This window comes from Trematosphaeria pertusa (genome assembly GCF_010094035.1).
Source record: "Trematosphaeria pertusa strain CBS 122368 unplaced genomic scaffold BU26scaffold_1, whole genome shotgun sequence".
Taxonomy (NCBI): Eukaryota; Fungi; Ascomycota; class Dothideomycetes; order Pleosporales; family Trematosphaeriaceae; genus Trematosphaeria; species Trematosphaeria pertusa.
Genome location: NW_022987212.1, coordinates 2,124,431 through 2,149,942, shown reverse-complemented (window position 1 = coordinate 2,149,942; position 25,512 = coordinate 2,124,431). Strand labels below are relative to the sequence as shown.

The following is a 25,512-nucleotide window of genomic DNA, read 5'->3' as shown; positions in this document are numbered from 1 at the left end:
GGATTCTGGGGCAGGGAAGCTGCGACCAAGGCTGACCAATGACAGTACACTCAGAGTCATCATCAAACCCACGAACCCGATGAAATTGTCAACAGGATTCGAGGGAGACCGACGTGACCCGTAAGCCCTCGAAGGGACACTGCCCCAGAGCCCGCGGGCAGCACAGTTGTCACTCGAGTTAGTATGCGACGTAGCCGTCGACTCACGATGCTCGACACCCGTCATGATAGGATTCTGTCTGCTACGCATACAACCGACAAGATGAGCAAAAGCGCAGTTCAATTTTTAGTCCTATCATAGCCATTGCCTCTCGTTCTGAGCAAAGGCCAAAGTATCAACGTGCCGAGGCATCGAAAGGTACCACAATCCAACCCATCCTGCCCATGCCCATAGCCTAGGGAAGAAGCTGCAAGACGCCGCCCTTGAGGTGAGACCGTAATCCGAAAGTCCGAAAGGATTCCGCAAATGATTAGTCTGCGCTTACATACCCGGCGGCGGAGGAACCTTTCCAAACATTAGCAAATACAGAGAGCAAGAGCGCGATCAACATACCGCATTGTACGTGCCTGGGGGCGATCCAGAAGGAGGCGGTGGAGGGGGCACACCACCGCCTGGAGCCGGTTCTGACGGCGGAGGCGGTGGCGGAGCAGCTGCCGTACCAGGAGGCGGCGATTGCTGGGTGACTGCTTGAGTACCCGCATAGTATTGATACCACTGCACGTACGCCTCGTAGCCACCCCATTGAGCGTACGGGTCTTGTCCGCCGTTCTGCTGCGCATAGTACGCAGCCCACTGGCTGTTTAAGTCCGCGGGCTGGGTGTTCGCAGTAGATGCTGCGTCGGGCGATTTGATGTCGTTCTGGCCACCATAGCTCCCGTAACCGTAGCTCTGGCTACGATCTCGGTCACCGTACCCTGGGCGCCCATTTGAGTATCCATCACCGCCTTGTGGATACCGTGGCCGCTCCTTGAAAGCTTGGTAGTCTGTCCTCACCTTCTGGAGGAGTTCGTCGCATAGCTCCTTTGCGCGCTGAACACCCTCGGGACGTGGGCCACTGCATCCCGATTAGCGTGGGCAATGTCAGAAGGGAGCAGATAAACGAACGCGATGTGGAGATACATAGGCTCATCGCTCTCACGACCAGACTGGGGCTCCATGAATCCTGAGCCACGGCCCTTGATCTGAACCTTGCAGCCGGTCTCCTGTTGGATGAACTTGACATTGTCTCCACCTCGGCCCACTACCTGAGCCCTCAGGTTGAAGCCACTAATGGGCTCGAGGTCGACTGGGAGCTTCTCCTCTGGCCATTTGCGCTAAGCTAGTCAGTATTTCAGCATCAAAACTCTAAAAGGAGAGATATACCCGGCCAAACTCGTCGCGCTCGAAGTTCTCGGGCTCGCGACGACGGAACCTACGCTCATCAACCAGGTTCGGAAGTTCCTGTTGCATCAGCTCCTCAATCTGCTTGACTGCAGCATCGAGGCCTTCTTTCGTAGTGCTAGTGACGCGCAGATAGAGCGGCGGGTTCTATAGGATTAGCATTTCGAGCAAAAAGCTTGGCGAAGCGGACTTACAGCAGCCGTGGCCATGCTCTTGTCTGGATAATATTCGCCTCGGGTTGTGACATCTTGGGCACGCATAAGCAGGCTATTCTACAGCGGGTAAGTAATGTTTCGGGGAGAGCGTACCGGCGCCTGTGTCGTCTTTGATCTAGATGTCACAATAGAGGTCAGCAGATGCAAAACGAGTGGAGGACAGCTAGATGTCTGTAAGCTCGATCTCTGCAAAGAGAGACGCCCAAACGCAGGGGGACTCGACTCCAGGCTCGAAGCGATGTCAGATCAGAGACGGCCGGAGACGAGGTTGGAGGGGACGGTCCTGGGAAGATCAGTGGACGGCAAAAGCTAATTACCCTTTTCTGGACGGCTCCTTTGGTCAGTGTGTAGCGATTTCGGAGATCATTGATTTCTATGTCCTTGATGTAGTCCCCATCCTGCTGATATGTCTCGCTGGCGATAGCCTTGCCGGGAGTAGCGGGCGACTTGACGACGGGAGGACTAACGGCCTGTGTGCGGGTCAGCGGATGCGGATGCGCCTGCGCTGGGGGGGTGAGTGAGCGTACAGTGCGAATTGGAGGCACGTCGACATGCTGGATCCCCTTCTTCGCCTGGATCTGCGCGTTGATCCTCGCCGCCGCTGCAGCTGCGGCCGCAGCCGCGTCCGTTACCTTGGCCTTCTTCTGCTCGGCGCTCGAGGGACTGTCTGAGGCGCCGCGTCCAATCGGGCTGCGCGTGCGACGAGAGTCGGGCTCCCTGCTTGAAGGGGACCGCGAGCGGCGATCGAAGCGCGAGCGCGGCGGGCGGTCGGACTCGTCTCTGTCGAAGCGCGAGCGCGGGCGGCGTTCGTCGGACATGTTGCGCGCGCTCCCGGTGCAGCGTTTGTGGGCGTTGAAGAGCGAGGTTGTGGTCGACAGAAGGCTGCTCCCCGGCTGCAGAACAAGATCGGGAAGGCTTGGCGCCAAGACGCTGCTCTCCCGGAAATCGGCGGGCCAGTCAGAAATTCACATTCAGGTGAATCACCCACCGCGGGAGCACAGCAGCTCTCGTCTTCGTCAATTTTGACTGCACCTCCCCGCCAGCCCCCCAATTGCCATCGCTGGGGCGCCGCTTCTACAATGGCATCTCGGCAGGCTGTTCAGGCTCTGCCTCTGCGCAGTCTGCTCGCTCGACAATGCGCCTCCGCCGTCCGTCAACAGTCAAGAGCGCAGAGCTCCTCGTCCACCCAAGCTCTGGCGTACAAAGCTCTCCACCGCCGCATCGCGCCGCTGCCGACCGATGACCGTCCTCCCGCGTGGTCTGCGCAAGCCGCCGTCAGCAGCATCCTCTATGAGACGCCGCTCCCGTCCCAAGCGCCGCCGAAGCGACACATCCTGAACTGTTTGGTGCAGAACGAGCCCGGTGTGCTGTCTCGCGTGTCCGGTATTCTGGCTGCCCGCGGCTTCAACATTGACAGCTTGGTCGTGTGCAATACTGAGGTGGATGACCTCTCCCGCATGACAATTGTGCTCCAGGGGCAGGACGGTGTCGTCGAGCAAGCCCGCCGTCAGCTCGAAGACTTGGTTCCAGTCTGGGCCGTGCTCGACTACACGCAATCACCGCTTGTACAGCGTGAGCTGCTTCTCGCAAAGATCTCCATCCTGGGCCCTGAGTACTTTGAGGAGCTGCTCGCCCATCACCGTGAGCTGGCCCAGATGCCTGAAGTGGATGAGGGTGTTGAAGAGCTCTCGGAGTCAGACCGAGAAGCCATTGCCGCCGAAGGGGCTAGAGAGTCTCTAAGAAAAGACTTCCATCCGAGCAATCTGGCCGTTAGTCAAGCACTCAGGCACAAGCACGAGCATCTCCGCGCCATCACCTTCTTGACCCATCAGTTTGGAGGCAAGGTGCTGGATATTAGCACGAACAACTGCATCGTGGAGCTCTCTGCGAAGTCGACTAGGATCGATTCGTTCATGAAGTTGGTGGCGCCATTCGGTATCCTAGAGTCTGCCCGGACAGGTAAGCTTGTCCCTTGTCTATTAGTTCCCCAAGTACCCATCTGACGATCACGCAGGCCTCATGGCGTTACCTCGTTCTCCGCTCCACGGGCCAAATGAGGTCGAGGAGAAGGACGCCCAGGACGTCGTTGACCAGAGCATCCTGCCCCCCGGTTAAATGTACCATCTAACTACTTTTTGGAATCACCGCGAATTCCGGCCATGTCGGGCGTTCTTGCACTGTACATAACGGGTTGGCGTTCTTCGCGGGCGGAATTGAAATGTTCACCTCTCTCTCTCTCTCTCTCTAATGTATTTTCCGCAGTGAAGTGGCAACCGAGAAGTATCAGTTGGATCATCCTACAGTCTGCTAAGGGCAAAGTGCATTATCTATCATCCATCTGGCGACAGTATTACTTCACCTGCGGCATGGGCTTGCGGAGCCGATCACGCATCCATGTCGGAGGCTAAGCACCTGGGGCAGACGCTGCAGCTCCAGCGATATCGGGCAAACGAGCATGTGACTAAAGCATGCATCCTGTGAACGTCTTCCGTGAGCCCCGCTTAAGCATATTGCTCCTTCAAAAGTTTTCGTCGCTTATCTGCGGGAACGGACCAGGGATTGCATGCAACGGCTCCACCGTCTGATGTTTTCGCGGTCCAGACTTTCCACGGCCTGCGCTCCAGCTGTCGTTTTCCAGCTTTGAAGATAATGGGCGAGCAACAGCCAATTGAGGCGACGAACCTTTGAGACGAAGCTTTAACGCGTGACAGTCAAGACTTTATACATCTGCGCCAGTCGACCCCCAAGCGAGGACGGATGCGGCTCCCACGGCATTTCTGGCCTTGCCTCTGGAGCATCCCACTCTGGATTTACGTGCGTCCACGCCCGCAGTTCCGGGACTCGTGGTGAACGTCGGTCCAAATCGGGCTATATTTGCAGCGGAGGAAGCCAATCGCAGCTGTGCTCCTAGTCCTTGACGTCTCAAAGGATGTCTGCTGACCTTTTATGCGACGTCAGAACCAGCGCCCCGAGAATTTTTGCTCTATGCGCTCCCTAGACCACCCTGCAGCGTTGCAGCACGTTCTGTTGAAGGTGGCTGCGGGTGCCAAGACGAACAGCTCGATGGCGGCGCCTGCCGCCAATAACAAGCTCGTGCGACGGTTGATAAGGTCGACAGCTTCCTGCACGGGCCGTCCCAATGCGCCGTATCAGCAGCAACGTGCCTCAATTCAGTCTTCTAATCGCTGATCTGATGTTTTTCTGCTTTCTCTCCGCTCACTCACTGCCAACTGCAATAACTATAACAAGTGCCCGTCGCTGCGCCACTCCTTTCCCCTCGCTCAGTGAAGCCCAATTGCCAACTCCACATTGCTTGCTTCCTCAGGCATTGCGTCACACATCCCAAGATACCCAGCTTGCCCAAAGTCGCCGCTCTCCAGTAGCTCATACCTTTCTTTCTTTCTGTCGTAACATAGCGTGAGTTCTCCTTTTCTCTCCTATACCAGCCGTCTGCCCCCCCCCAATTGACGCTTGCAGCCGGTTGTGCGCTCGAAACCCAGCTTGTCCAATTGCTCGGATTTCTACGTTCCGGGAGCTGACCGCTAGCCAGCCCCTCCAACGTCTTTGCGTAACGAGACACAAAGAACTCCATTCATTGAACCACCTCCTCGAGGCCCGCTCGTTTCCGGACTCGCCTATTTTTCATAGGTGGACATGAAATACGGCGACACCTTGCGTCAGCGTTCTATACCGGAATGGGGCCACTGTAAGCATCCAGCAGCACTCCTCCGTTCAAGCTCCAGCTAAATCAACCTTCTCTTTACAGTCAACATCGACTATGATTACCTGAAAGACCTCATCAAGCACCAAACCACCGAGGGCACCGCTAAAGCAGTATCGATTCCCGGGCAGGGCGACACGACCGAGAAAGCCTTCGGCGATACCTTCTACGACGTCCTCAAAGCCCAGCATGATCGCATCAACCTGTTCATACGAAGCAAGAGCGGAGAGATTGAGCGCAGGCTGGAACACATCAGCAGGAGCCTCGCGCAGCTGCAAGCCCGTCAACCACCTCCCGAGGGACGCGGTGGCCGGTTACCCGCCAGGATAGTAGAGCGATACGCAAAGATCGACGCAGATGTCACAAAGTAAGCATGCGCAGGTTGAATGCTGGCCCGTGGTGGAACAGGGCGATGTGCGCAGGGCATGGTCGAGGCATCATGCACCAGATCTGTCTCATTTCCCCGCTCTGTTCGCCAGAAGCCATCAAACTCAATTCTCATCATTATCACCTACCTAATGGGATCATAGACTGACTTCTGATAGGGCCGGCGAGGAAATTCGGTCGCTCTCCCGCTTTCAAGTCGCACAACGAACGGGCTTTCGCAAAATACTGAAGAAGTACAAGCGGTGGACGAGAGACAATGAACTAGAACGCCAGTTCAAGGAACACGTCACCGACAGGCCCGACAGTTTCTACCAACTGGATCTAGGATATCTCCTTGATCAATATATCGATGTTCTTGGCGCCCTTCGTGCACCCTTTGACGCTACGGGTGCTCCTCCGTCAGACAGCTCCAAGCCGACCTCACGAATCTCCGATATCCTGCAGAACGGCGCCGAAGTTGATCTTGATCTTGCACTTTCTCTTACCCCCTTGGGTCCGCGAGGCAGCAAAGCCACATATTGGATACATCCGGAAAATATTGTTGAGGTTGAAGTCCTCCTCCTCCAGCATATGCGCCTCGCCACCGCATCCAACGCAACCTCTCCGTCAACACAGAGGGAATCTCCTTATGCGACACCTCTCCGCCGTAAATCTTCCGCGACCGTGGATAAATATTTTGGCAACGAAGATAATGTTGGCCTGCTCGTTCTTGATGATCCAGAATCGTATGCCATAAAGCAGAATGCAAGCACGATAGGAACTGGCGAAGAGTCGCCGGGTACTCTACAAGCCAAAGCGGCGGGCAACGCCCGGTGGACATCATCTGGCGAGGCGGCTGTTGTCGTTGGCCTTGAATCTGCCCATGACCCACAAGCGTCCGTAGATATACGGACGGTTAAGCTGAAAAGAAAGCACCTTGAGACCTTCCTCAGCACATCAAAATCTTTCGGCAACATCTCCGAATCCGCGCTTCCTAAACGGGAGTCTGGAGAGAGGGATGATGTTACCGCTGTCCAACAATGGCTTATCGAGCACAAGGACAAGAGACCTATTGCTGGCGCATGTTCCAAACGCACTCGGTTTGTGGGTCTTCACAATAACGCCGAAGGAGGTATGTGGGCTATTTTGGATCGGGACATCTTCATGAACGATATTCTGCACGAGTATTTGGGCAACGACGAGTGGTCATCCGAGGCTCGTACTAGTTCCATAGGATTTCCCCATGCCGTTCTTGAAGTCCGCCGGGAGGGAAGTCATTCGTCTGCATTGATCCAGACTCTCGACCGCAGTCATCTTGTAAGTTCGCCCTCTTGTTATTTTCAGGGGGCCCTACTAACGATCCCAGGTTGAACGTGTGCGCGGATTCTCCTTGGAAGCGCACGCGGTATGGACATGTTGCAAACCTGATGCAATGGCCGCACCTTTTTGGGTGAGTACTACTGTCCAACGAATTGTATCCCCTTATCTTTTAAGCGGATGGGAAACCACCAGATCAATCGACCTCTTCACTGTCTAGCATTGAAAATAAGTGCGATCTGGCATCGGACAAGATCTAAAACTCCTGCGGATACTATGGCACTTGGGCTGACGATGCTAGATATCATTGCTGGACAAAGACATTCGAAAACTTCCTGCACTGTTGAAGCGTCAGCGCCGAAAGGCCACCAGTACTGCTGGCTCTCTATCTCATACCTCCCCTCCACAGACCTCAACGTCCGCAACTTCGCCTACGGATGGCCAGTCGAGTCCTTCTACCCTCCGAAATAGAGAGTCGTCCGCAACATCTGCACCGGAGTTTGTAGATCCCCCGTCTCTACAAGCATTTCGCAAGAAGAGGAGGTCGCACGTGGGACAGCGTCCCGCAGTTCAAGCCGAGGCCGCGAGTGATAGAGAAGGATATTGGAACGAGTATGACAATCCCGAATCGGAAGACGAAGGCTACTACATTTACGTGGACCCAAACGCATCCCTGAAATTTCCTGGCCAAGAATTCCTCGAGACGTGGACATCCAAGACTAGGAAGCTTTTTGGTATACGAGAAGCGCCTGAAGAGTCACCGCTTCTATCCACAGCTGAGGGAAGCAGCGACGATGATGAGACCGCAGACGAATCCGTGGTCGCACCAAAGACTTACGGAACAATGGCCTCCAGACGCCACGCCCCGCACGAAGGCTACTTCAGCGGCATTTTCCGCTCTCTTCGAGATCCACATCGCGACGTCGAGGCTCTGAATAGTATCAGACGCCGATCAGCACAAGAGCGCCGCACTCTCCTGAGCGAAATTCGCATCCGACAGCACAAGACTGAAATGACTAAGCTCCGCTTCTATTCCACCTGTCTCGTTATGGCCGCCGTGCTCGATGCCATCTTGGGCACGATGACGATGACGAGCCGCAAAAAGGAGCGTGGCGTCGTCGATTCTGTGGTTCTGTTTGGCACCATTTGCAATTTGTTGCTCTGTGTTATTGCGATTATCAGTATGAAGACGAGGCGCGAAAGGTTGGGCTGGCTCCACCAGGGCGTGGTGCTGTTGGTTGTTTGTGGGAATGTCGTTGTGGATGTGCTGTTGCTGCGATGGGCCTTAGCTGGTCTCTGATGTGCTGTCGGATAGGAGCATCGGTCTCTGCTTTCGGTCTCTGCTATTAAGATCTTTTGGGAAGGGGGCATTTGGAACGTTCTCGTACTTCAGGGGTTACTATTTCGGCTTCGGGGAGGGGAGCCCTTAGTCTGGCACGTCATCCTGTATGAAGCTCATGAAGGAGGCTTGGAGGCTTGGACGTTGTGTGTGCATACGCGGTAGATGAGCCCAGAGTAAACACGAGAGATATGGTGTGATCACTCCAGCGTTTGGATACGGAGTGCAGTACCCCAGATTCTCACGCGAATCGCCGTGACGTTGTGCTAGATGCAGCTGGTCAATTTCGGGGATTGCATTCTGCCGAACCCGCGCCCAGCCAGCGCAACCCAGCGCAAATCGCGTCTTTCGTCATCGGTAGCTGGACAACACTGCACCTCCACTCTTTTCCTTCCACCATCCTTCCTTGCACGACAAATCCGCCGGAAAATTTTCTTTTCAATAGTTTGAAAGTCGGCATGTACTCATAGACGCTTTTGGAGGTGAGTGGACGGCCGAGGCGGTTTTTCCGCCGCATTTGGAGCTAACAGCGGCATGTGAAAGGCCTTGAGCCTAGTTTGACGAAACATTTCTTTCCATATCGAATACGCGCAGTCACGACCCTGGACGCAGTGTCGAATTGATCGCATAGAAAAGGCCCAGCAGACACAATGGCGACCAGGCGTTCAAGTCGGCTCCTCAGGCCGCTGCTCTACACTACGGGCGCCGGTCTGGCTGGTGGTGCAGCGCTCTATGCGATATACCGTCCCCGAGATATCCCTGGCACCGAAGCTGCGGCAGTTCCACCTCCGACGTATGGCGAGGGCGGCGTCTTTCGGCCACCGAAGTTCCCCAATGTTAAGTCGAGAGATGACCAGATCGCTGATCTCAAACGGAGCGCCGGCGTGATTGCTGGAGCTGCGAATAAGGTTAAGAGCGGGATTAGCAGCTGGATTCTCGGGAGTGGTACCACCCCGGCGGAGAAGGGCGAAGAAGAGCCGTACGATCTGTTGATCATTGGTGGTGGTGCGACGGGATCCGGGATCGCGCTCGATGCTGTTACAAGGGGACTGCGGGTCGCGCTGGTTGAGCGGGATGACTTCAGTAGTGGGACGAGTAGTAAGAGTACGAAGCTGGTGCATGGCGGTGTGCGATACCTAGAGAAGGCGGTTTGGAACTTGGATTACAATCAGTGAGCCATACGAGAACTTGTTCGGGGTCGTACTAAGGTTTGCCTTGCAGGTACAAGTTAGTCGTAGAGGCCCTTCGCGAACGACGGTACTTCTTGGACACAGCACCGCATCTTTCGTCATGGCTACCCATCATGATCCCAATCTCGAAGTGGTGGCAGGCTCCTTACTTTTGGGCCGGTACGAAATTCTACGACTTCCTGGCTGGCTCGGAGAACATCGAGAGCTCGTACTTCTTGACCAAGAGCAAAGCGCTCGACGCATTTCCCATGCTCAAGAAAGATGGGCTGTTTGGGGCTCTTGTGTACTATGGTGAGCTGATTCACATTATCCGACAGGCTGGTGCTGACTCTGTAAGATGGCGCACACAACGACTCCCGCATGAATGTGTCCCTCGCGATGACCGCAGCGTTGTACGGTGCGACCGTTGTGAACCATATGGAAGTCACGGCACTGGAAAAAGATGCTTCTGGAAGACTTAATGGGGCACGGGTTAAGGACTGCATTACTGAGTTAAACGGTAAGAAAGCGGAAGAGTTCACCATCAAAGCAAAGGGCATCATCAATGCCACAGGGCCGTTCACAGACTCAATCCGGAAATTAGACGATCCGGGCGTGGAGGAGATCGTAGCCCCGAGCTCCGGCGTGCATGTCATTCTGCCCGGGTACTACAGCCCCGCGAATATGGGTTTAATTGACCCGTCGACGTCCGACGGCCGGGTGATCTTCTTCCTTCCATGGCAGGGCAACACGATTGCAGGTACGACTGACACAGCGACTACGGTTACTAAGGATCCTGTTGCAGGGGAAGACGAAATTGAATGGATTCTGAAAGAGATTCGGCGCTATCTGCAACCGGAGATTAACGTCCGTAAGGGCGATGTTTTGGCGGCCTGGTCTGGCATCCGACCGTTAGTGAGAGATCCCAAGGCGAGCAAAACGGAAGGCCTTGTCCGGAATCATCTAGTGACCATCTCTCCGTCGGGTCTCCTCACGTGTGCAGGCGGCAAGTGGACTACGTACCGAGAAATGGCAGAGGAAACCGTGGACGAGGCAATCAACGAGTTCAACCTTACGCCGAAGGCTGTAGTCAGCCCACCGCGCGTCAGTGGTACCCAAGTCGAAGACGAAGCTCCTCTGGATGGAACGTGCCAGACGCACCGTGTCAGGCTGGTCGGTGCACACGGATACTCCAAGACGCTCTTCATCAACCTAATCCAGCACTACGGAGTTGAGACCGAAGTGGCCAAGTATCTCTGTGCAGCCTACGGCGACCGAGCATGGACGGTTGCGGCACTCTCATCCCCAACCGAGCAGCGCTTTCCTGTGCGCGGTAAACGTATCTCAACCCTCTACCCCTTCATCGACGGTGAAGTCCGCTACTGCGTGCGGCACGAGTATGCTCAGACGGCCACCGACGTCATCGCGCGGCGAATGCGACTCGCCTTCTTGAACGCGCAGGCAGCGCTAGAGGCTCTACCCATGGTGATCGACCTCATGAGCGAGGAACTGCATTGGGACACGAAGCGGAAGGAGAGGGAGTGGACGAATGCGGTAGCGTATTTGGGGAGCATGGGCCTGCCGAAGAATAAGCTGACGCTGACGAGGAAGGATGTGGAGAGTGGCAGGGTGGGCAAGTATACGGACGAGGAGTATCATTTGTATGCACGGCATGGTGAGCGATTCTACAAGCGAGGTATTTGGGTAATAAGCTGACCAAGAACAGATAAACCTGATGAGACGCTGGAGTCGGACTCGAAGTATCCGCCAGGCCATAATCCGGTCATGGGCAGCGAGTCTGGAGCGAACAAGTAGACTCAGTCCTTCCCTTCTGGATGCCCTTTGGTTGTGGAGGGTGGACCCCGTTTCCGCTTCGCGCAACATCCTATGATCTTTAATCATATTCTTCTGTCGTAGATACTTCTCCAGTACTCATTCCTCGGGCGTTCCTCTTGGATGCTTCGCCTTATTCTAGTTCGAAACAATTAGAAAACGGGCATTGGGGGGCAGTCGGCGACGCCGCATCATTCACTCCTATCGCGGAACGGCGTTTAGCAGCTGCTGAAGCGCCGAATATCAGAAACTTCGCCAGACCTGATAAGAAGCCAGACATGAATACCGTCGTTTCAATTCGTTACATCCCACTCAGGGCATTTTCTTGCATCACGGCTGGTAGACCAAAGCTGGTAGGCCTTTCCGAGAATATCCAGGACCCGCGCTCGAAACTGCATTTCAGGGCCATTATGCTATGTATATACCTTCCAACGGACTGTAATCCTCGTCGTCCACGCTCCGCTGCCTTGAGCGCGGGCAAGCTCGCTCAACTTCCCATCCGAGAAATATATGCAATGGGACTAGCTTTTTCTAAAAACCGTCCTCAGCCCCACAGAAGAACGTGAAGGCGGAAATTTCTAACGGTCCGCTGTGCTATGTATATACCTCCACGAGAAGCCGCCCCAAATCCGCATTCCGACTTCTAACCACAGGCCAGGTCGCTCAATTCCCCAACACGGCCTCCACTCTCCAACGAGATATTCACGTATCTCGCAAAAGGCCTATCTATATCTATCCTGCTCCGCGCCGCGCAACGCTCAGGTAACCAGCCAACCGACCATGCGGTCGCATATTTCGAAACAAGACAAGTCCGATCATCTTCGTTCCCGTATTACATCATCTCATCCGGCGCACCGTACGTAGTGTTTGACATCACGAGGGCGAGCTGCGGTCGCACAAAGTGCTTACGTGGTGGGTCTCAAACAAACATGAGTGAGGCTTGGTCGCACGAACCCGCGTTCAGCGCAGTCAGATGCTTATTAGGGGCCTCCGGTGCATCAAGGAAAAAAAAACCGGCTCAGAACCAGCCCAGCACGGCTTATTACCAGCGTCAGATTCCTTCTCCAGATTACATGCATGCGCGTCGGCGAGGAACTGAGTTGGAGATGAGATGCGATGCCTGTGAGGCGGCTGCATGTATGTTTCCTGCCCGATCCCGCTGCTGCAGTAAGGAAGGTTAGCAGGCGTCAGCGTCTGTGTGCCAACGCTTATGCAGCAGCGAGCAGCGGTCGGCTCAAGCTACCAGAAGCAGAAACTCCCCTCGTAGTGTTTGCATATTGCGATCGTGTATTGATTTGTGCCGTTGGTGCTTTCTGGGCACTTTACCAGATAGATTAAATGCAGCGTGTGTAGCAGCGGAAACGTTAGATTGCTGCGCATACAAGAGATAGTGGGATGGGAAGTGACACCAAATTACTGGTGTTTTGAGTGGTAGGCAGAGATAGACGGGGGAGTTAAAGCAGCAATGTGTCTGGGTTGATGGCTGTTTTCGGAGGAGTATTGTCGCGAACTGAAATGTGGTGATGCGATGGGAAGTAGGGCTGGATGGGACTAGGCCGGGTTTGGCAAGGCGTTCGCGCTAGCGAGACGACGACGTCTACCACCCATTGGAGCGACAAGTACTCTTCAATTACCTCTCCAAGCACGCGACCACACCACCATGGCGTCGCCAGCTCCTCTCGAGGTCATCGAGCGGGATGATGCTGGTAACATAGCCTCTACGTACGTCGAGTCCGCAGGTCGCGACGGAAACTCCCGGATCGACATTATCGTATGTGTAGCCTCTTCGGTTTGACCTATATGACGGGAGCGGAGCCGCTGATGGACACGGCAGCTTCCGAAAGAGACGAAGAGCTATGCGCAGCAACTGCTCGATGTGTTTCTTCCAGCGGGATATCCGCACAGCGTAACGGAGGATTATATCCAGTGCGTTGATCTCTTCCATGCGAGTTGCTGGGCGGGAGGAAGGGATGAGGGCAGCACGAGCTGGTTACACAAAGTTAACAACACGCGATCGGTGATCAGGTACCAGATCTACGTATGCTTACCTTTCTTACTCATCTTGGGAGCATACCAATTGACGGATCATTGCTCTACCAGGACTCACTCCAAGCCTTCTCCTCCTCAATAGCCGGCATGCTATCTTCACGGGCAGTCCTAGAAGGTAAGTTTCTCGTTATCGATTCATCTGTCCCTTATTGTTTCTCTTCAATATAAGATTGCAATGAGGTCACCAAGCGAAGAGTCTATCCGTGGCCCTGGGTTCGCGTCCTCAAACGCGCCGGTTCCGGGGATATATATTAATCCCGCAGGGCCGTACATTGCGTGCTCTCGTAAGAACCGCTAAAGCGGATGTCCGATACAGGAAACTGCAGGATAGATCAGTCTAGGCATTGGGGGAGTGCACAGTTTGCGTGGAGTGGTGAGCTGATGCACTTCAACAGGTGTCGGAGTCGGGGATGCGTCGGCATCTCCCACAGCTGCGCTGCTGCTCTCGGTGCTGCAGGAATCCATGGGCAGGATAGCCACGATTCTGTTTGCGCACAAGCTGGGCACGTCGCTCGAACCCGAGTGCAAGATGTATCGGCTCGCAGCGGACATCTTCAACGACGCCGCAATGATCCTAGACTGCCTGTCCCCTGCCTTCCCCAAAGCAGCGAGAGTCATGATATTGTCCTTCTCGAGCGTGCTTCGGTCGCTCTGCGGTGTGTGTGCTGGGAGCTCCAAAGCGAGCTTATCGGCCCATTTCGCGAAGCGTGGAAATCTCGGAGAGTTGAACGCTGTAAGTTCATTCGACTTTGCATTGAGTGGCGGCGGCTGTTTGATTGATTGTGTGTTGGTGTTGATATTAGATACTGGCGCCTTCATTTATTCGAACACGTGTGGATAACGGTCAGATAAGCTTAACGCTGATCTTATTTGCAGAAGGACTCCAGCCAAGAGACGGTTATATCGTTGATGGGCATGTTGGTAAGTTCTTCCCCAACCCTCTCTAATGATGGACTACCCTGCGTCGCGGTGGTTCCTTCCGATCACGGTGACACATCGGACAATCTCGTCCACTCAGCCTGTTCCGGGGAGGACATGGGTAACCAGGGTACTGACAAGCAATATAGGCTGGTAGCGTTGTCGTCTCCTGGGTGTCGTCGCCAATGGCGACCTGGGCTACCCTTATCGCTTTGTTGTCGGTCCATCTGGGAACGAACTACGCCGCTGTCAAGTCCGTGAATATGCGGAGCTTGAATCGACAACGGGCCAATATAGTGCTCAGTAATATCCTGCAGGACGGACGAATCCTCTCACCAACGGAGGTCTCGAAGAGAGAACGGGTGTTCGAGCGTGAGGGAGTGCTGCGCTGGGCCGATGACGGAATAATTGGACACTGCAGGATTGGCGTGACGATGCAAACAATGCTCGGCCATATGGGACCACGCCACGAACGGACAGGATCGCTCGACCTGCAAGCCATCAAATTGTCCGATCTCATGCGTCTCTATGAGTATGAGACATACATTCTGTGGTTTGCCCCAACCGAGGCTCTGATCGTCCTGAAGCAGGGCTGCACTCCGATTGATCAGCTCAAAGCATGGACGCAGGCTTTGTTGCTCGTTCGGAGAGAGTGGGTCAAAGCATCGGATCGTAAGCCTGACACATCTGGCGAGCGATTTGCTGAGCTGAGATCCACCGTGGAAGAGACGGCAAAGGTATTCGACACATACGCAGCACAGTTGAGAGACGTCGGATGGGACCTTGATGTCGCCGCCCTTGAGACACGGGCTGGTAAACGAATTGAAACGAATAAGAAAGCATAAGACGTACCGACACCGGGAACCTGCTGCCTAAGGAAGTACACCTGGCTACATCTCCTAGCCGTCAATGCGTCTCCGATATTTGCGAGCAAGGAGTATCCGAGACTGGCATCCACATAATGTTAGATTAAAAGTCGACGCTTCTGTTGGAGGGCACCAATATCATGATCGACGACAGCATTTCCTTGCGCCCCGTGTTTCACGGCAATTTCCAACAAGCGTCTCACTCTCAACAAGCCGGGTCGCCTCCAAAGGTGCACTGTCACCTTCCACGTTGGATGACCGCCCGTTCCGTAAAACAGGCTGTATATCCTTTACGGAGCGGTGGCCTCAGATATCGGGCTAGTAGGTTTTTGTCGACGCATGCCGGCGGCGAAGCATCTTGCTCCCGGGTCTTCGGTTCCAGTTTGCACCGGATCCAATAGAAGCTCTGTAGAAGGGTGGATGCCGTCCTGGATGCACAGCGTTGCAACACCAGACCCCCTTCGAGCTGTGACCTGGGAGTTTGTCGCGGCGGGACGGCATGGATATCGCGAACAATTATTGGGGTGGCGCGTGCAGGGCGCGGGTGCCAAGTCGCCAACTGAGATCTCCGTGATGAAAATGCGGCTAAAAGGTCATCCCACGAGGCGGTGAAGCGGGTGAAATGCACATGACGATAGTGAATACTCCACTTTCTGCCCCAAGTCCCAACCTGAGATCAGGAACGTGGGCTTGGCGGAAAATTTTCTGGCCTTTTTTCTGCTCTGTTGAAGCTTGGAGCCGCTTACTGTCGGTCGCGCCACGATGGATTCGCTTCCAGAAAGAGCCTCATCGGCCGTGCGAGGGTCAGGCGTGAAGAGATGCCGAGGGAGGCGCTCGACGTGGCCTCAACTATCACGCTATGTCACGTAAAGGGACTGACGGCCGCGTTGGTGTTGGGATGGAATGATTAAGGTGATCGACATAAGCAACTGATGCCATTTCGGTAAGCTTCTAGAAGGAATTTTCGAATGTTCTGTGCATGGAAGGATGGCGCACGGTGATGAGTGAGGACAGGGGCAGACCTGTCTGGTGGTGAAACGTCAGCCAGCACCTCACGCCCCTTCTCTCGCGCTCACAAAACAGCGACGTGTGGTGATCGGGCGAGCTGAAAGTGGTACTGCTCGGCTCCATTATTAATGAATAATGGCGTGTACAGTAGAGGGAGGCTAAGGGGCGTCTCAACAGTGGTAATCCGCTATGACTTGAGCACCGGCGGAATCTTGAGTGGATCTGCGTGGTGTTCAGTGCGTGCTGTGGGCTGTTCATAATTACCGTAATGTTCGGTCTCAGCGCTTGCCCGCATCCGACCTCAGGCAAGAGAGGAAGACTCGCGTGCCACGACCCCAGCGGTAGGGCGAGAGTCAAGAGATGTGGCCGTGCACGGATTGCAGTGCGAGCGGGGCCGGCGTGGAAGCTGTATGGAAGCCGCTACAACTGGCAGCCCGCGGCAAGGAGGCGCTGGCCTGGAGCGTTGGTGGGCGACGGCCTATGACCGCAGGGCAGAGGGGCGTTAGCGTCACGCATTGCGCCGGCGCCGATTCCTTCCTGATGCTGCACCGCAGCAACCGATGGCATCATCGCCTGGGACGATTACTCTTTGTCCGCCCGCCGCCTGTGGTGGCATCTGCTCTTATTGTTGTTGTTGTCGCAACACCGCGCAGACAAAGACCCGCGCATCGCCATCTCAAAGCAGATCGCCCGGGTGGTAGGGCGGTTTAGCGTCCGGCCGCCGTCGAGACGGTCGTTTGCGGCCGAGACTGGGGAGCGCCGGTGGCCTCAATGGGACAGACGCAGCTGCCCACGGGCTATCGTGGGCCCGAAGAGGAAGCACAGAGGTGAGTCGGGCGCAGTAGGGGGGAACAGGCCGCGCCAGGCGCCAAGGCGTAATTTTGGCGGCCTGTCCGCTTAAGGGCCGGGGGCGGACGACGGCGCAGATTGGTAAATTACTGCGACGGCGGCCCTGGACACGAGCATGCAGCGGTCTGCAGTGACACCAGCGCTCGGGAGCGCTGCGATGCCGTCGTCTGGCTGCTGCGTGCGCGACGAGATGTGCTGTCGCCCGGCGTCTGCAGCATGGGCAGTCGAGACGGCGGCGCAGTGGCACGGCGGGCGACGCGCTGGCTGCGACAGCGCTCGTTGCTGGTGCGCGGTGGCGACTGCCCCCCGGCCAGGGCTCCATTTTTAAGGAGCGTTTCAGCGTTAGCGCTCGCGCTAGAATTCTTCGTCTTCTCCATCGAAGGCAGGCACGGCCAATGGCCCGCGGGGGCGCTCCTGCCGCTTTAAGGGCACGGCCGCAGCGCACCTGCCCTCACCAGGCCCGCTCCTGCTGTGACTCTCGTCGCTCTGACATCGACGCCATTCCTCTTCCACCCATATCGCCAACCCGACCGCAGCGAACACGCTCCGTTGTGGGCCCTGGTCTCTGCTGACCTGACCCATCCATCACCCATCACCCATCCGCCAAAGCTTAGACGCTCCGCGCGCTCCTCAAAACCACGCTGAGCCGCACCTGCTGCAGCCTTCTCTCCGTCTTTGACTCCTGCGTGCCACCCCTCCTGTCTTACCTCCGCCGTCACAGCCCGCCCTCTGCGCCTCTGCTCTGCAGCCTGCTCTGTGTACAATACCAATCCGCTCCCCTCGCGCGCCCGGCCCCTCCTAGCGCCCTTCTGCACCCTCCCGCCGTCCTGCTGCCGGGCCTATATAGGCGTGCCACCGTAACCTGCCTCTCCCTCGATCGACCCTCGGCCGCCTGCGCTGTCTAGTCGACACGCAACCCGCTCGCTTCTGCCGTGCCTCCGTTCGAGAAGACGCTGCAGAAGAGCAAACTTCGGGAGATCCTCGCGCGACCACCGGATCACGCCTAGCCGCAGCCTCCACGCCGCCCACTGGCTAACCCGACCGATCGTACGCCCTCTGTCCTACCACCACCCGCCAGAAGCCCTCGATGCCCCTGCTCTCGCGGTAGCACCTGTCCACGTTATTGTCTTGCCACTTGGTTCTGTGCGAACCTTGTGCCACGCTCCGTCAAGCTGGCGCAACAATTCCGCCCTCAATTCTGTTCCTGCGAAGCCTTCGACGGCCAGAGGAGAAATAGCGCGCGCCGGGTGTACAAACAGCTGCGGAGAAGTGTCATGAATTCACGGAATACCGGAGGCCAGGCCTTATCAATACGAACGGCTTCCTCGACCGCCTCTTCCCCCACCTCGTCTACGGCTGAGCCTGAGGACGACGAGAAGATGACCATGGCCGAATACCACCCATCATCGCGGCCCCTGACCGTGTCAATACCTAAGAGCATCAGCTCTCAATGCACCCGAAGACCGGGTCTTTCCGAAATCCTTGCCAATACCGCACCGCCGCCATATACGCTAAGCTCCTTCATGGCCTTTCTGTCACAAAACCACTGTCTGGAGAACCTGGAGTTTACCATGGACGCATCACGATACCGAAAACACTACTCAAAGATGGTCAATCGCCACCCCGGAAGCCCAATATCACCCCTCTCAGATGAATGTTCTTACGTACTCATGCTGTGGAGGCGGTTAATAGACGCATACATTCGCGAGTCAGGTCCACGAGAGGTGAGTAATAACCGCTTTTGCCACGAACGCTCTTTTTCCTAACTTGACCAGGTCAATCTTCCCGCCGATGTGCGAGATACTCTCCTGAATCTCTCAGAGTCGTATGTTCCGCCGCACCCATCGGCATTGGACGAAGCTGTTTCTAAAATCTACGAATTGATGGAGGAGAGCGTACTGGTATCATTTTTGAACTCCGCTTCTCCCCAAAGCGCCTATCCGACCACAACCGGCCATGAGAGTCATGACTCTAGTCTGACGCGCTCGTCCACGCGCAGCTATGACGAGCGTACCATCTACCACACCCGCACTCATCCACACGCTCCCAGTCACCAGCGGGCTTCTGCACCATCGTCGCTTACCTCCAACTTCATGCATCCTCGACCATTTTCTCACTCCCGCTTCAACTCTCAGCCTGCAACCTCAGCAGGCTCGACATCAACCCGTGTGACACCTGGCTATGGCAGTGGCAGCGACGCGTTGACGGACGACTCTGGCAGCGGAAGCCCATCCGGTATGAGCGATCCTCTCACTCCCCCTGGAACCCCTCCCATGAGCGACTATCCAATGTCCGACTTCCATCAAGCGTACTACGAGAGCGGATCAAACAGCGGTACGCCAAGCCCAAGGACAAGCCGGGGAGAACACTCTGGCTTGGCGAACGCAACCAGGGACAGCTGGAAGCGCGTAAGCAGCAAGCTGTGGCCGAAAAAGAGAAGTGGAGGTCACCTGCGTGAGGAGGAGCAGGGAGTTGTTGAAGGGGGTCTCTTCTAATTCGTACTCTTACCCGTTTCTCGGGTCTCCACATACGCAACGGGCTCCCTCCTCCGGGCCGATTTCATCTTCTATTCGCAATGATCCGGTAGAGCCTCAACCGGATCGAAAGCAGACATGATTACGACCGTGCGATATCAGAGCGACCTGCATCTTGCATTTGGGCTGCATACCCTGGCGTCACTTCGATTTCCATCACTCCAACATTCAAGGCGCATTGGCGAACTTGCGACCACCACCGCTGGGTGGTTTTCAAATCTTGATCGGACATATTCCAACTAGACATGGCGTTTGCAAAATTATTCGGGACTCGGGGAAGGATATCATTTGCTTTTCAGATACACCAGCCCTCACCGGGCGGGTTCGGGAACGGCGTTTCTGACACTGATGGCCGGTTACGGCGGGTCTGCATCTTCCTTTCGCTGATATCATGACGACTGGGATATACGGATTGGATTGGGCGGTTTTTGACTTTATTACTTGTATATTTTGCGGTTGTTAATCTTCTGGAAGGGGATGTTGTTGAGACGATGGTGGATTGAAGTTATATCCCAGTCGCACTCGATGAGGCGACCAATGGAACATTTTCCTGTCCGGTCGATTCAGAGAATGTATTCAATCCCTTCTGCGTGAAGTCCAAGAATTGCTTCCGTATCCTCACCGAAAATTAAACGCTCGTTTGAAGTCCCGGCAATTGAGTTCCCCTAGCCGGATGCCTTCTAGTATGGACCTCACTGGCGGTGAAGACTGTACCACATCACAACTTCATCCTCCGTCCTCCCGGATCCTGGAAGAATCCGAGCCCGAGCCGTTGCGTTGCATGTACGGTACCTTTCTTCTCATGCCACATGCTCAGAACAGCAATGCAGCCCTAGGTTTTCTTCCACATACGCAACGTGCCATAATTATAGCAACCGCAATTTACCGGGAGAACAAGCTACCCCAAAAGTTACCAATCGCAGCGGATAGCTCTACCCGCGCAATGGGGATGGAATTCTCGCTACCGCGTGTGGGATCAAGCGAGAGTGTTGGTGGCGTCCGTCCGGTCGCACCGTACCGCGCGTATGCGCGTGCTGCTCCAGTAGGATTTCGCTATATCCGGAAGCGGAATGAGCGAAGTTAGGACGGGAGAGCGGAATACGGGTATGTGTTGGGTTGCATGGGGAATTGTATGGGGTGCATATGTAGGCGCGCGTGGTGTTGTGGAGGGGCATGGTGTTGGTTGGGGTTGGAGTTGGATTCTAGGTGTTGGGGAGCTTTTCCAATGGCGTGTTCCGGGGAATGGGATATGGAGGGCCTGAAAATAGGGAGCGGCGGTTAGAGACGAGGAAATAAGGCTGACCGGTGGGTGAGGATTGTTGGAGTGTGGTGGATGGGTGGTTGCCTTGGCGGCTAGAGGGGCGGTAGGGCTCTGCAGGTTGATGGAAGGCTGTTTACTGTGCCGCATTTACGAGGGTTCTGGAATGGTAGCACTGCGCATGCGCCGCTTCTAGTGATTACTCGCAGGCTAATCATGCTTGGGCGGTATGCCGTGCACTTTCTTCGAGGTGGAAAGTGTAGAGTGAGCGCTCGTCTTGGCATGTAGCTACAACACTCCTAATCCTCTCCCTAGAATAATGTCCATACCTCCACAGCTACCTCTTCAGTTTCTTTACCGTACACTGTGATAAGAAGTACCTCGGTACAGTAGCTACACAATTTTTATCAGCGGCAATCGCGCACCGCTGTCCATTAAATGCGGGTAAAACTCCCCGTTTCAGATATCAACCCGGCACTGCCGTTTGGGACCTGTAACGGCGGATGATCCGAGCACACCCAAGAGCGGAGCGCTGCGGAGAAACGGTAGTTTCCGATGTCAAAAAGGGCGGCTAGATTGAGTGTTTCGAGGACGCGCGTTTGGGTGTTCTCATGACAGCCTCTGGAGGGTGGCAATTAGGTCGACGAGCCTGAGGCGCGGACGTTGATACACAGAGCTCGGCGAGGCTGAATTCCCTCAGTCGACGCTTTGGAAAAGGCGACTGATACGCCGCATAAGCAAGCTTCTCAATGGTAGACAGAGACCCACCGCAACACGGTACAAAGCTCAGCCGTGCTTCATGCTTCCCAATCAGGCAGCAACCTCTCTTCTCTCCATCACGACATTCCACGCCCTTCCGCATGCGCCGCTTTTGCCCGCCAAGTAGCCTCTCTGCATCTACACGAAGTCGCTCCACCATCGACCCCATCTGTCGGGCCCATCGCCTGCGTATTCAGCCAACCCAACCGAAACGTCCACGCATCGCATTTCAAATCATAGTCACGATGCCTCTGTCTCTCCGCGGCCGTCCGGTCGGGATGCCGCTTCACCGACTGGGCTGGCGGACACGATCATAAACGAGATGAAGAGAACCGGGTAATAGTGGTGAGCGCCCGTACTCGGTTGGGAGAGAGTGGAGCTTCGGTTGTGGTTGTGGTTTCACACGATAGCTTAACACGGAGGGGTGGTGGAGTGAGAGCGATGTGTGTGATTGGTTGGACTGGATCGGGGGGAAGGGCGAGCACGAGGGCGGGGTGGCTTGGTGGATCTTGGAAATCAACGGTTTGTGTTACCGTGGGTTTCCTATTGGAGATGTTGCGATCGGAGGGGTTGCACGTGGATGGGATTCGAGAGGGATTCTGGAATGTTGGGCTTACGCGGTGACGTGGTTGTGGATGACGAGCTAGAGGGGGTCGAGTGAGGTGATGTCGTTGTGCATCGTGATAGTGCATCCATTCTCCTGTCGTCTGCCTAGGAGAAGCGGAACTGCCTCAAGAGTGAGTCGTGGCAGATTGATGCTATCACTCGCTGCCCCCAAATGGTGAAACCACACTCTCCTATCCAGCAGTCATCTAAGCAAACCCCAAGCCTGAGGTCAATTTTGCCTCCCTCCCCACTCCCTATCATACAAACTATCTGTACAAACTATCTTGCTTAGCCCACCATACCCCAAACAGCGCAGGGCAAAAGCAGCAATACATGATCGCCCTCTAGTCCGCGGCATTCTGACACCACACCCCTTCTATAGCCCCATAGCGCTCACGCCTACCCCGCCAATATCTCGCAATACCCTCCTACCATTCGCCAACCGCCCTACCCAGCGGGAGATAAACCATTAATGCCCCGGAACTTGCCACTTCCTAAATGAACCCATCTGCCCATGCTGATGTCACTATCAAAACTGCCGCGGACCGCCGATCACATGGCCGATCAGTAAACTCGCTCGCGAGTAGACGAACGAACGACCCATAGCATCGGAGATATACGCCTTAAGAGTAGTCTACCAGGTACTGCTGGGTCGGTTAATTTACACGGGTCTTGTTCAAACCGGGTATTGCTGTAGACTAGGCCGCGAAGAGAAAGCGAGTAATTTACGACGCGAGGCGTTTAATATCCAGCAAGGCTGAGAAGGGAAGGTGAGCATATCAACTCCATCAACTCCTCGAAGTCACGATAAAATCGAGATTATGGGTAGAGGTGTAATTGGTGGGGTTCTGGGAATTTTCTGGGATAAGAGAGGAAAGAGGGTGCGTGACACGCATCCACTACTATTTACCATGGGCGTATGTTTCGATGGATAATGGCGATGACGCTAGTGGTGATATTTTTGACACGAAATTCTGATGCTTTTCGCAGGAGTACTCCGACTACAAACGGCGCCACGCAGAGCTCACTCCATCCTCCCCTTTCACCGATGGATAAACACTGCTGACGAAAGGATCCATCATCCGTCAAACTACAGCCGGTACGTCGGGTACCGCCCCAGCAGTATGGCTGGTACAGCGCTGCAGCAGCCGAGGAAGCGTTGCATATAACCGGACGCGAAGAAGTCATTTCCTGGCTACGGAACCAACAAGTCCCGGGTTGCCACGACTGTCCCACGTCTCTGGTACATTGCCATTGAGCTACCGCATCTTTGGATTCGTCGCCTGGATGATCATGTGTGCCCATCTGCCGTGCTGGATATATTGCCGACGTGGGAGGTAAATGAGGAGAGCGGGACGAGAGAGATAGATGAAGAGAAGGTGAGGTGGTCGATACCGCAGCGGGGTTAAGAGAGGAGCGAAGCGAGCGTGCCAAAAGCTGACGACTGATCCGATATGGGCAGGGTTGGGGGTATTTTTGGGTCGGTGATCGTATCTCTCCCACGACGGCGGACGGGTAAAAGCAGCAATTCCGTGGCTTCGCGGATATCGCGCCGCGAAAGGGCTAGGGCACGTGGGAGCCCGCCGTTTGACGACATGTCGCTCCGGGGAAGACTTCCTCTGAATTGGTGCGTTCTGCAAAGCGCTGGATTCGGAAATAGAGAAGAGGAGGACGTCTGCTAGCATTAGAGGGATATTTTCATTACCGGCTAACATTGGTATCATAGAAACGTGTTCCCCCCGATGGGGCTCACGCATTTGCCCTTCCTCGCTGCCTTCATCTCGGCATACAATGCTGGGTTGATGCCCTTCTTCTTGCATTTCTTCAAGTCCGCGTCGCTTAGGCCTCTTGTGTCGTAGCTGCTCGCTTTCCAATCCTTGCTGGACTGCGACTTGTGCGATATGCTGCCACCTTCCGAGGAAGGATACCCCACTTCAGACGGTCGGCCGGAGGATATGGTCATGATGGAGCTCGAGGAATTGGTCCGCATGGACCGTTGATCAATTGACACTCTTTTCTCTATCTCAAGATGTTCTGGTAGAAGCAGTGGCTCTTCCGATTTGCCGGGCTTGAGTTTGCGAAACATGGAGCTGACCGAGTGCTTATTTGAGCCGTTGGATCGCAAGGTAGACTGTACCGAGCTGGAGTCCGAGGAGTGCGCCAGCGAGGGTGATGACGGCGCGCTTGGCCGCTCCAAAGAGCTGTCTTCCTCCAGAAATATGGAACTTGGTGGCGACATCTCGGCATCAGGGTAGTCAGGCTCGTCCCGAGGGGTTTCGTCTTGGGTCGACGCGGTTGTCGTCACAGACTCTATCGTCTCCAAGGAGCTCCATCGCCGCAGGCTCGGTGGGAGGCGCGAATTGCTACGATATGATAGTGGCCGTTTTGGGTTGCGGTAAGGAACGGGGTTCGGGCGCCGGAGCAGCTGCTCCTTGAACGGATGCGAGTAGTTCCTGGGAGGTCGCGATGTCTTCAAAGGCTCGGGGCGCAACCTGAGCGGGCTTTTGGGGGGAGGAAGAGGTGCTGAGGGTTTGCTGAAGCCCGCCGAGGATGATGAGCCGACGGAGGCAGGTTGTCTTCGCTGTATCGGCGGTGGTGCCGCTAACGTGCTCTGTAGAGCCATGGCTTGCCTGGGGGAGCGACGAATTGGCGGGGGAACGGCGTCGTCCGGATCCATGGTTTACAAGCAAATGTTCAGCGGTGCGGTAAGTGATGGGACGGATACATTCAGAGGCTGGATCACGCGCATGGCGGGGCCTGATGTCGGCGGGTTGGATGACGATAGAATCGCCAACCGTGTCCGCTAACGCGCTGCCTACTGTTAGTGTGCTCCTTGACTGACATCACTGCGACGGCTGCCATTCCGGTTGCTGGGCGGCAAGGCTGGCTGGACATATCGAGACGGGTCGGTGCGATGGCAGGTATATCCCTCCTGCCGGCGAATCGTCGGTCCACTCATGGCGGCCAGCGCTCGACGGCCGGAGGATCGATCTAGAAGGCGGCGATGGCGCGTTTCTCCGGGGGCCTGGTATTCGTCAATGGCCCGCGTGGCCGTAGCTGGTGCCCAGGCGAGCCGTTTGAAGCTTGTCCAACGGCGCCGCTCACGTGCGCGGGCGGCGGCTCAGCAGGGCGGAGCGACGGCAGGGCGGGTGGTGTGGTGTGTTACAGAAGCACTGCGGGCGCGACGCGGATTCAGGCTGTAGACGTGGCTGCGGCTCGGCGAGAGGTCGAGTGTCGTGGTTGGGTTTTGCGCGGGCGGGTTCCTGACGCTCTGGGGCCCGGAGCGGCCTAGCGCGACCAGGGGGGCCTCCAACCACCACGCCGA

The 25,512-nt window shown here is 55.7% G+C and overlaps 10 protein-coding genes across 10 annotated transcripts; 5 read left to right on the top strand and 5 right to left on the bottom strand.

Annotated features, from left to right (window-relative positions):
• Positions 1–210: 210 nt before the first annotated feature.
• BU26DRAFT_445011 (uncharacterized protein) lies at positions 211–2,448 on the bottom strand. The gene is made up of 8 exons (XM_033824580.1): positions 2,123–2,448; positions 1,913–2,065; positions 1,689–1,710; positions 1,575–1,627; positions 1,363–1,527; positions 1,105–1,313; positions 553–1,054; positions 211–504 (listed from the first exon to the last, which is right to left on the bottom strand). The coding sequence occupies exons 1-8, from the start codon at positions 2,411–2,413 to the stop codon at positions 481–483; spliced, it is 1,419 nt and encodes a 472-aa protein (XP_033691327.1). The 5' UTR covers positions 2,414–2,448; the 3' UTR covers positions 211–480.
• A 128-nt stretch (positions 2,449–2,576) lies between these two features.
• On the top strand, positions 2,577–4,087 carry BU26DRAFT_513160 (acetolactate synthase small subunit mitochondrial precursor). The gene is made up of 2 exons (XM_033827559.1): positions 2,577–3,554; positions 3,610–4,087. Exons 1-2 carry the CDS (start codon positions 2,675–2,677, stop codon positions 3,708–3,710), a joined length of 981 nt encoding a protein of 326 aa, XP_033691326.1. The 5' UTR covers positions 2,577–2,674; the 3' UTR covers positions 3,711–4,087.
• Positions 4,088–5,133: 1,046 nt separating this feature from the next.
• On the top strand, positions 5,134–8,362 carry BU26DRAFT_19186 (uncharacterized protein). The gene is made up of 5 exons (XM_033820518.1): positions 5,134–5,301; positions 5,362–5,683; positions 5,862–6,999; positions 7,049–7,132; positions 7,301–8,362. Exons 1-5 carry the CDS (start codon positions 5,250–5,252, stop codon positions 8,297–8,299), a joined length of 2,595 nt encoding a protein of 864 aa, XP_033691325.1. The 5' UTR covers positions 5,134–5,249; the 3' UTR covers positions 8,300–8,362.
• Positions 8,363–8,888: 526 nt separating this feature from the next.
• BU26DRAFT_19093 (DAO-domain-containing protein) lies at positions 8,889–11,470 on the top strand. The gene is made up of 4 exons (XM_033820509.1): positions 8,889–9,509; positions 9,560–9,819; positions 9,866–11,182; positions 11,234–11,470. Exons 1-4 carry the CDS (start codon positions 8,989–8,991, stop codon positions 11,320–11,322), a joined length of 2,187 nt encoding a protein of 728 aa, XP_033691324.1. The 5' UTR covers positions 8,889–8,988; the 3' UTR covers positions 11,323–11,470.
• Positions 11,471–12,196: 726 nt separating this feature from the next.
• Positions 12,197–12,506, bottom strand: BU26DRAFT_513157 (uncharacterized protein). The gene has a single exon (XM_033827558.1). The coding sequence runs from the start codon at positions 12,475–12,477 to the stop codon at positions 12,310–12,312; it is 168 nt and encodes a 55-aa protein (XP_033691323.1). The 5' UTR covers positions 12,478–12,506; the 3' UTR covers positions 12,197–12,309.
• A 255-nt stretch (positions 12,507–12,761) lies between these two features.
• On the top strand, positions 12,762–15,332 carry BU26DRAFT_19012 (DUF647-domain-containing protein). The gene is made up of 7 exons (XM_033820502.1): positions 12,762–13,111; positions 13,175–13,266; positions 13,366–13,378; positions 13,441–13,504; positions 13,785–14,122; positions 14,266–14,310; positions 14,457–15,332. The coding sequence occupies exons 1-7, from the start codon at positions 13,001–13,003 to the stop codon at positions 15,150–15,152; spliced, it is 1,359 nt and encodes a 452-aa protein (XP_033691322.1). The 5' UTR covers positions 12,762–13,000; the 3' UTR covers positions 15,153–15,332.
• A 1,525-nt stretch (positions 15,333–16,857) lies between these two features.
• BU26DRAFT_499003 (uncharacterized protein) lies at positions 16,858–17,352 on the bottom strand (the record flags this gene model as incomplete). The annotated part of the gene is made up of 1 exon (XM_033826376.1): positions 16,858–17,352. The coding sequence occupies one exon, from the start codon at positions 17,350–17,352 to the stop codon at positions 16,858–16,860; it is 495 nt and encodes a 164-aa protein (XP_033691321.1).
• Positions 17,353–17,425: 73 nt separating this feature from the next.
• BU26DRAFT_526760 (regulator of G protein signaling superfamily) lies at positions 17,426–19,525 on the top strand (the record flags this gene model as incomplete). Its single annotated transcript, XM_033830725.1, has 3 exons — positions 17,426–17,581; positions 18,203–18,754; positions 18,806–19,525. 3 exons carry the CDS (start codon positions 17,426–17,428, stop codon positions 19,523–19,525), a joined length of 1,428 nt encoding a protein of 475 aa, XP_033691320.1.
• A 724-nt stretch (positions 19,526–20,249) lies between these two features.
• Positions 20,250–21,076, bottom strand: BU26DRAFT_18988 (uncharacterized protein). Its single transcript, XM_033820499.1, has one exon. The coding sequence runs from the start codon at positions 20,970–20,972 to the stop codon at positions 20,541–20,543; it is 432 nt and encodes a 143-aa protein (XP_033691319.1). The 5' UTR covers positions 20,973–21,076; the 3' UTR covers positions 20,250–20,540.
• A 2,624-nt stretch (positions 21,077–23,700) lies between these two features.
• BU26DRAFT_18922 (uncharacterized protein) lies at positions 23,701–25,086 on the bottom strand. The gene has a single exon (XM_033820488.1). It carries the CDS (start codon positions 24,862–24,864, stop codon positions 23,908–23,910), a length of 957 nt encoding a protein of 318 aa, XP_033691318.1. The 5' UTR covers positions 24,865–25,086; the 3' UTR covers positions 23,701–23,907.
• Positions 25,087–25,512: the final 426 nt, after the last annotated feature.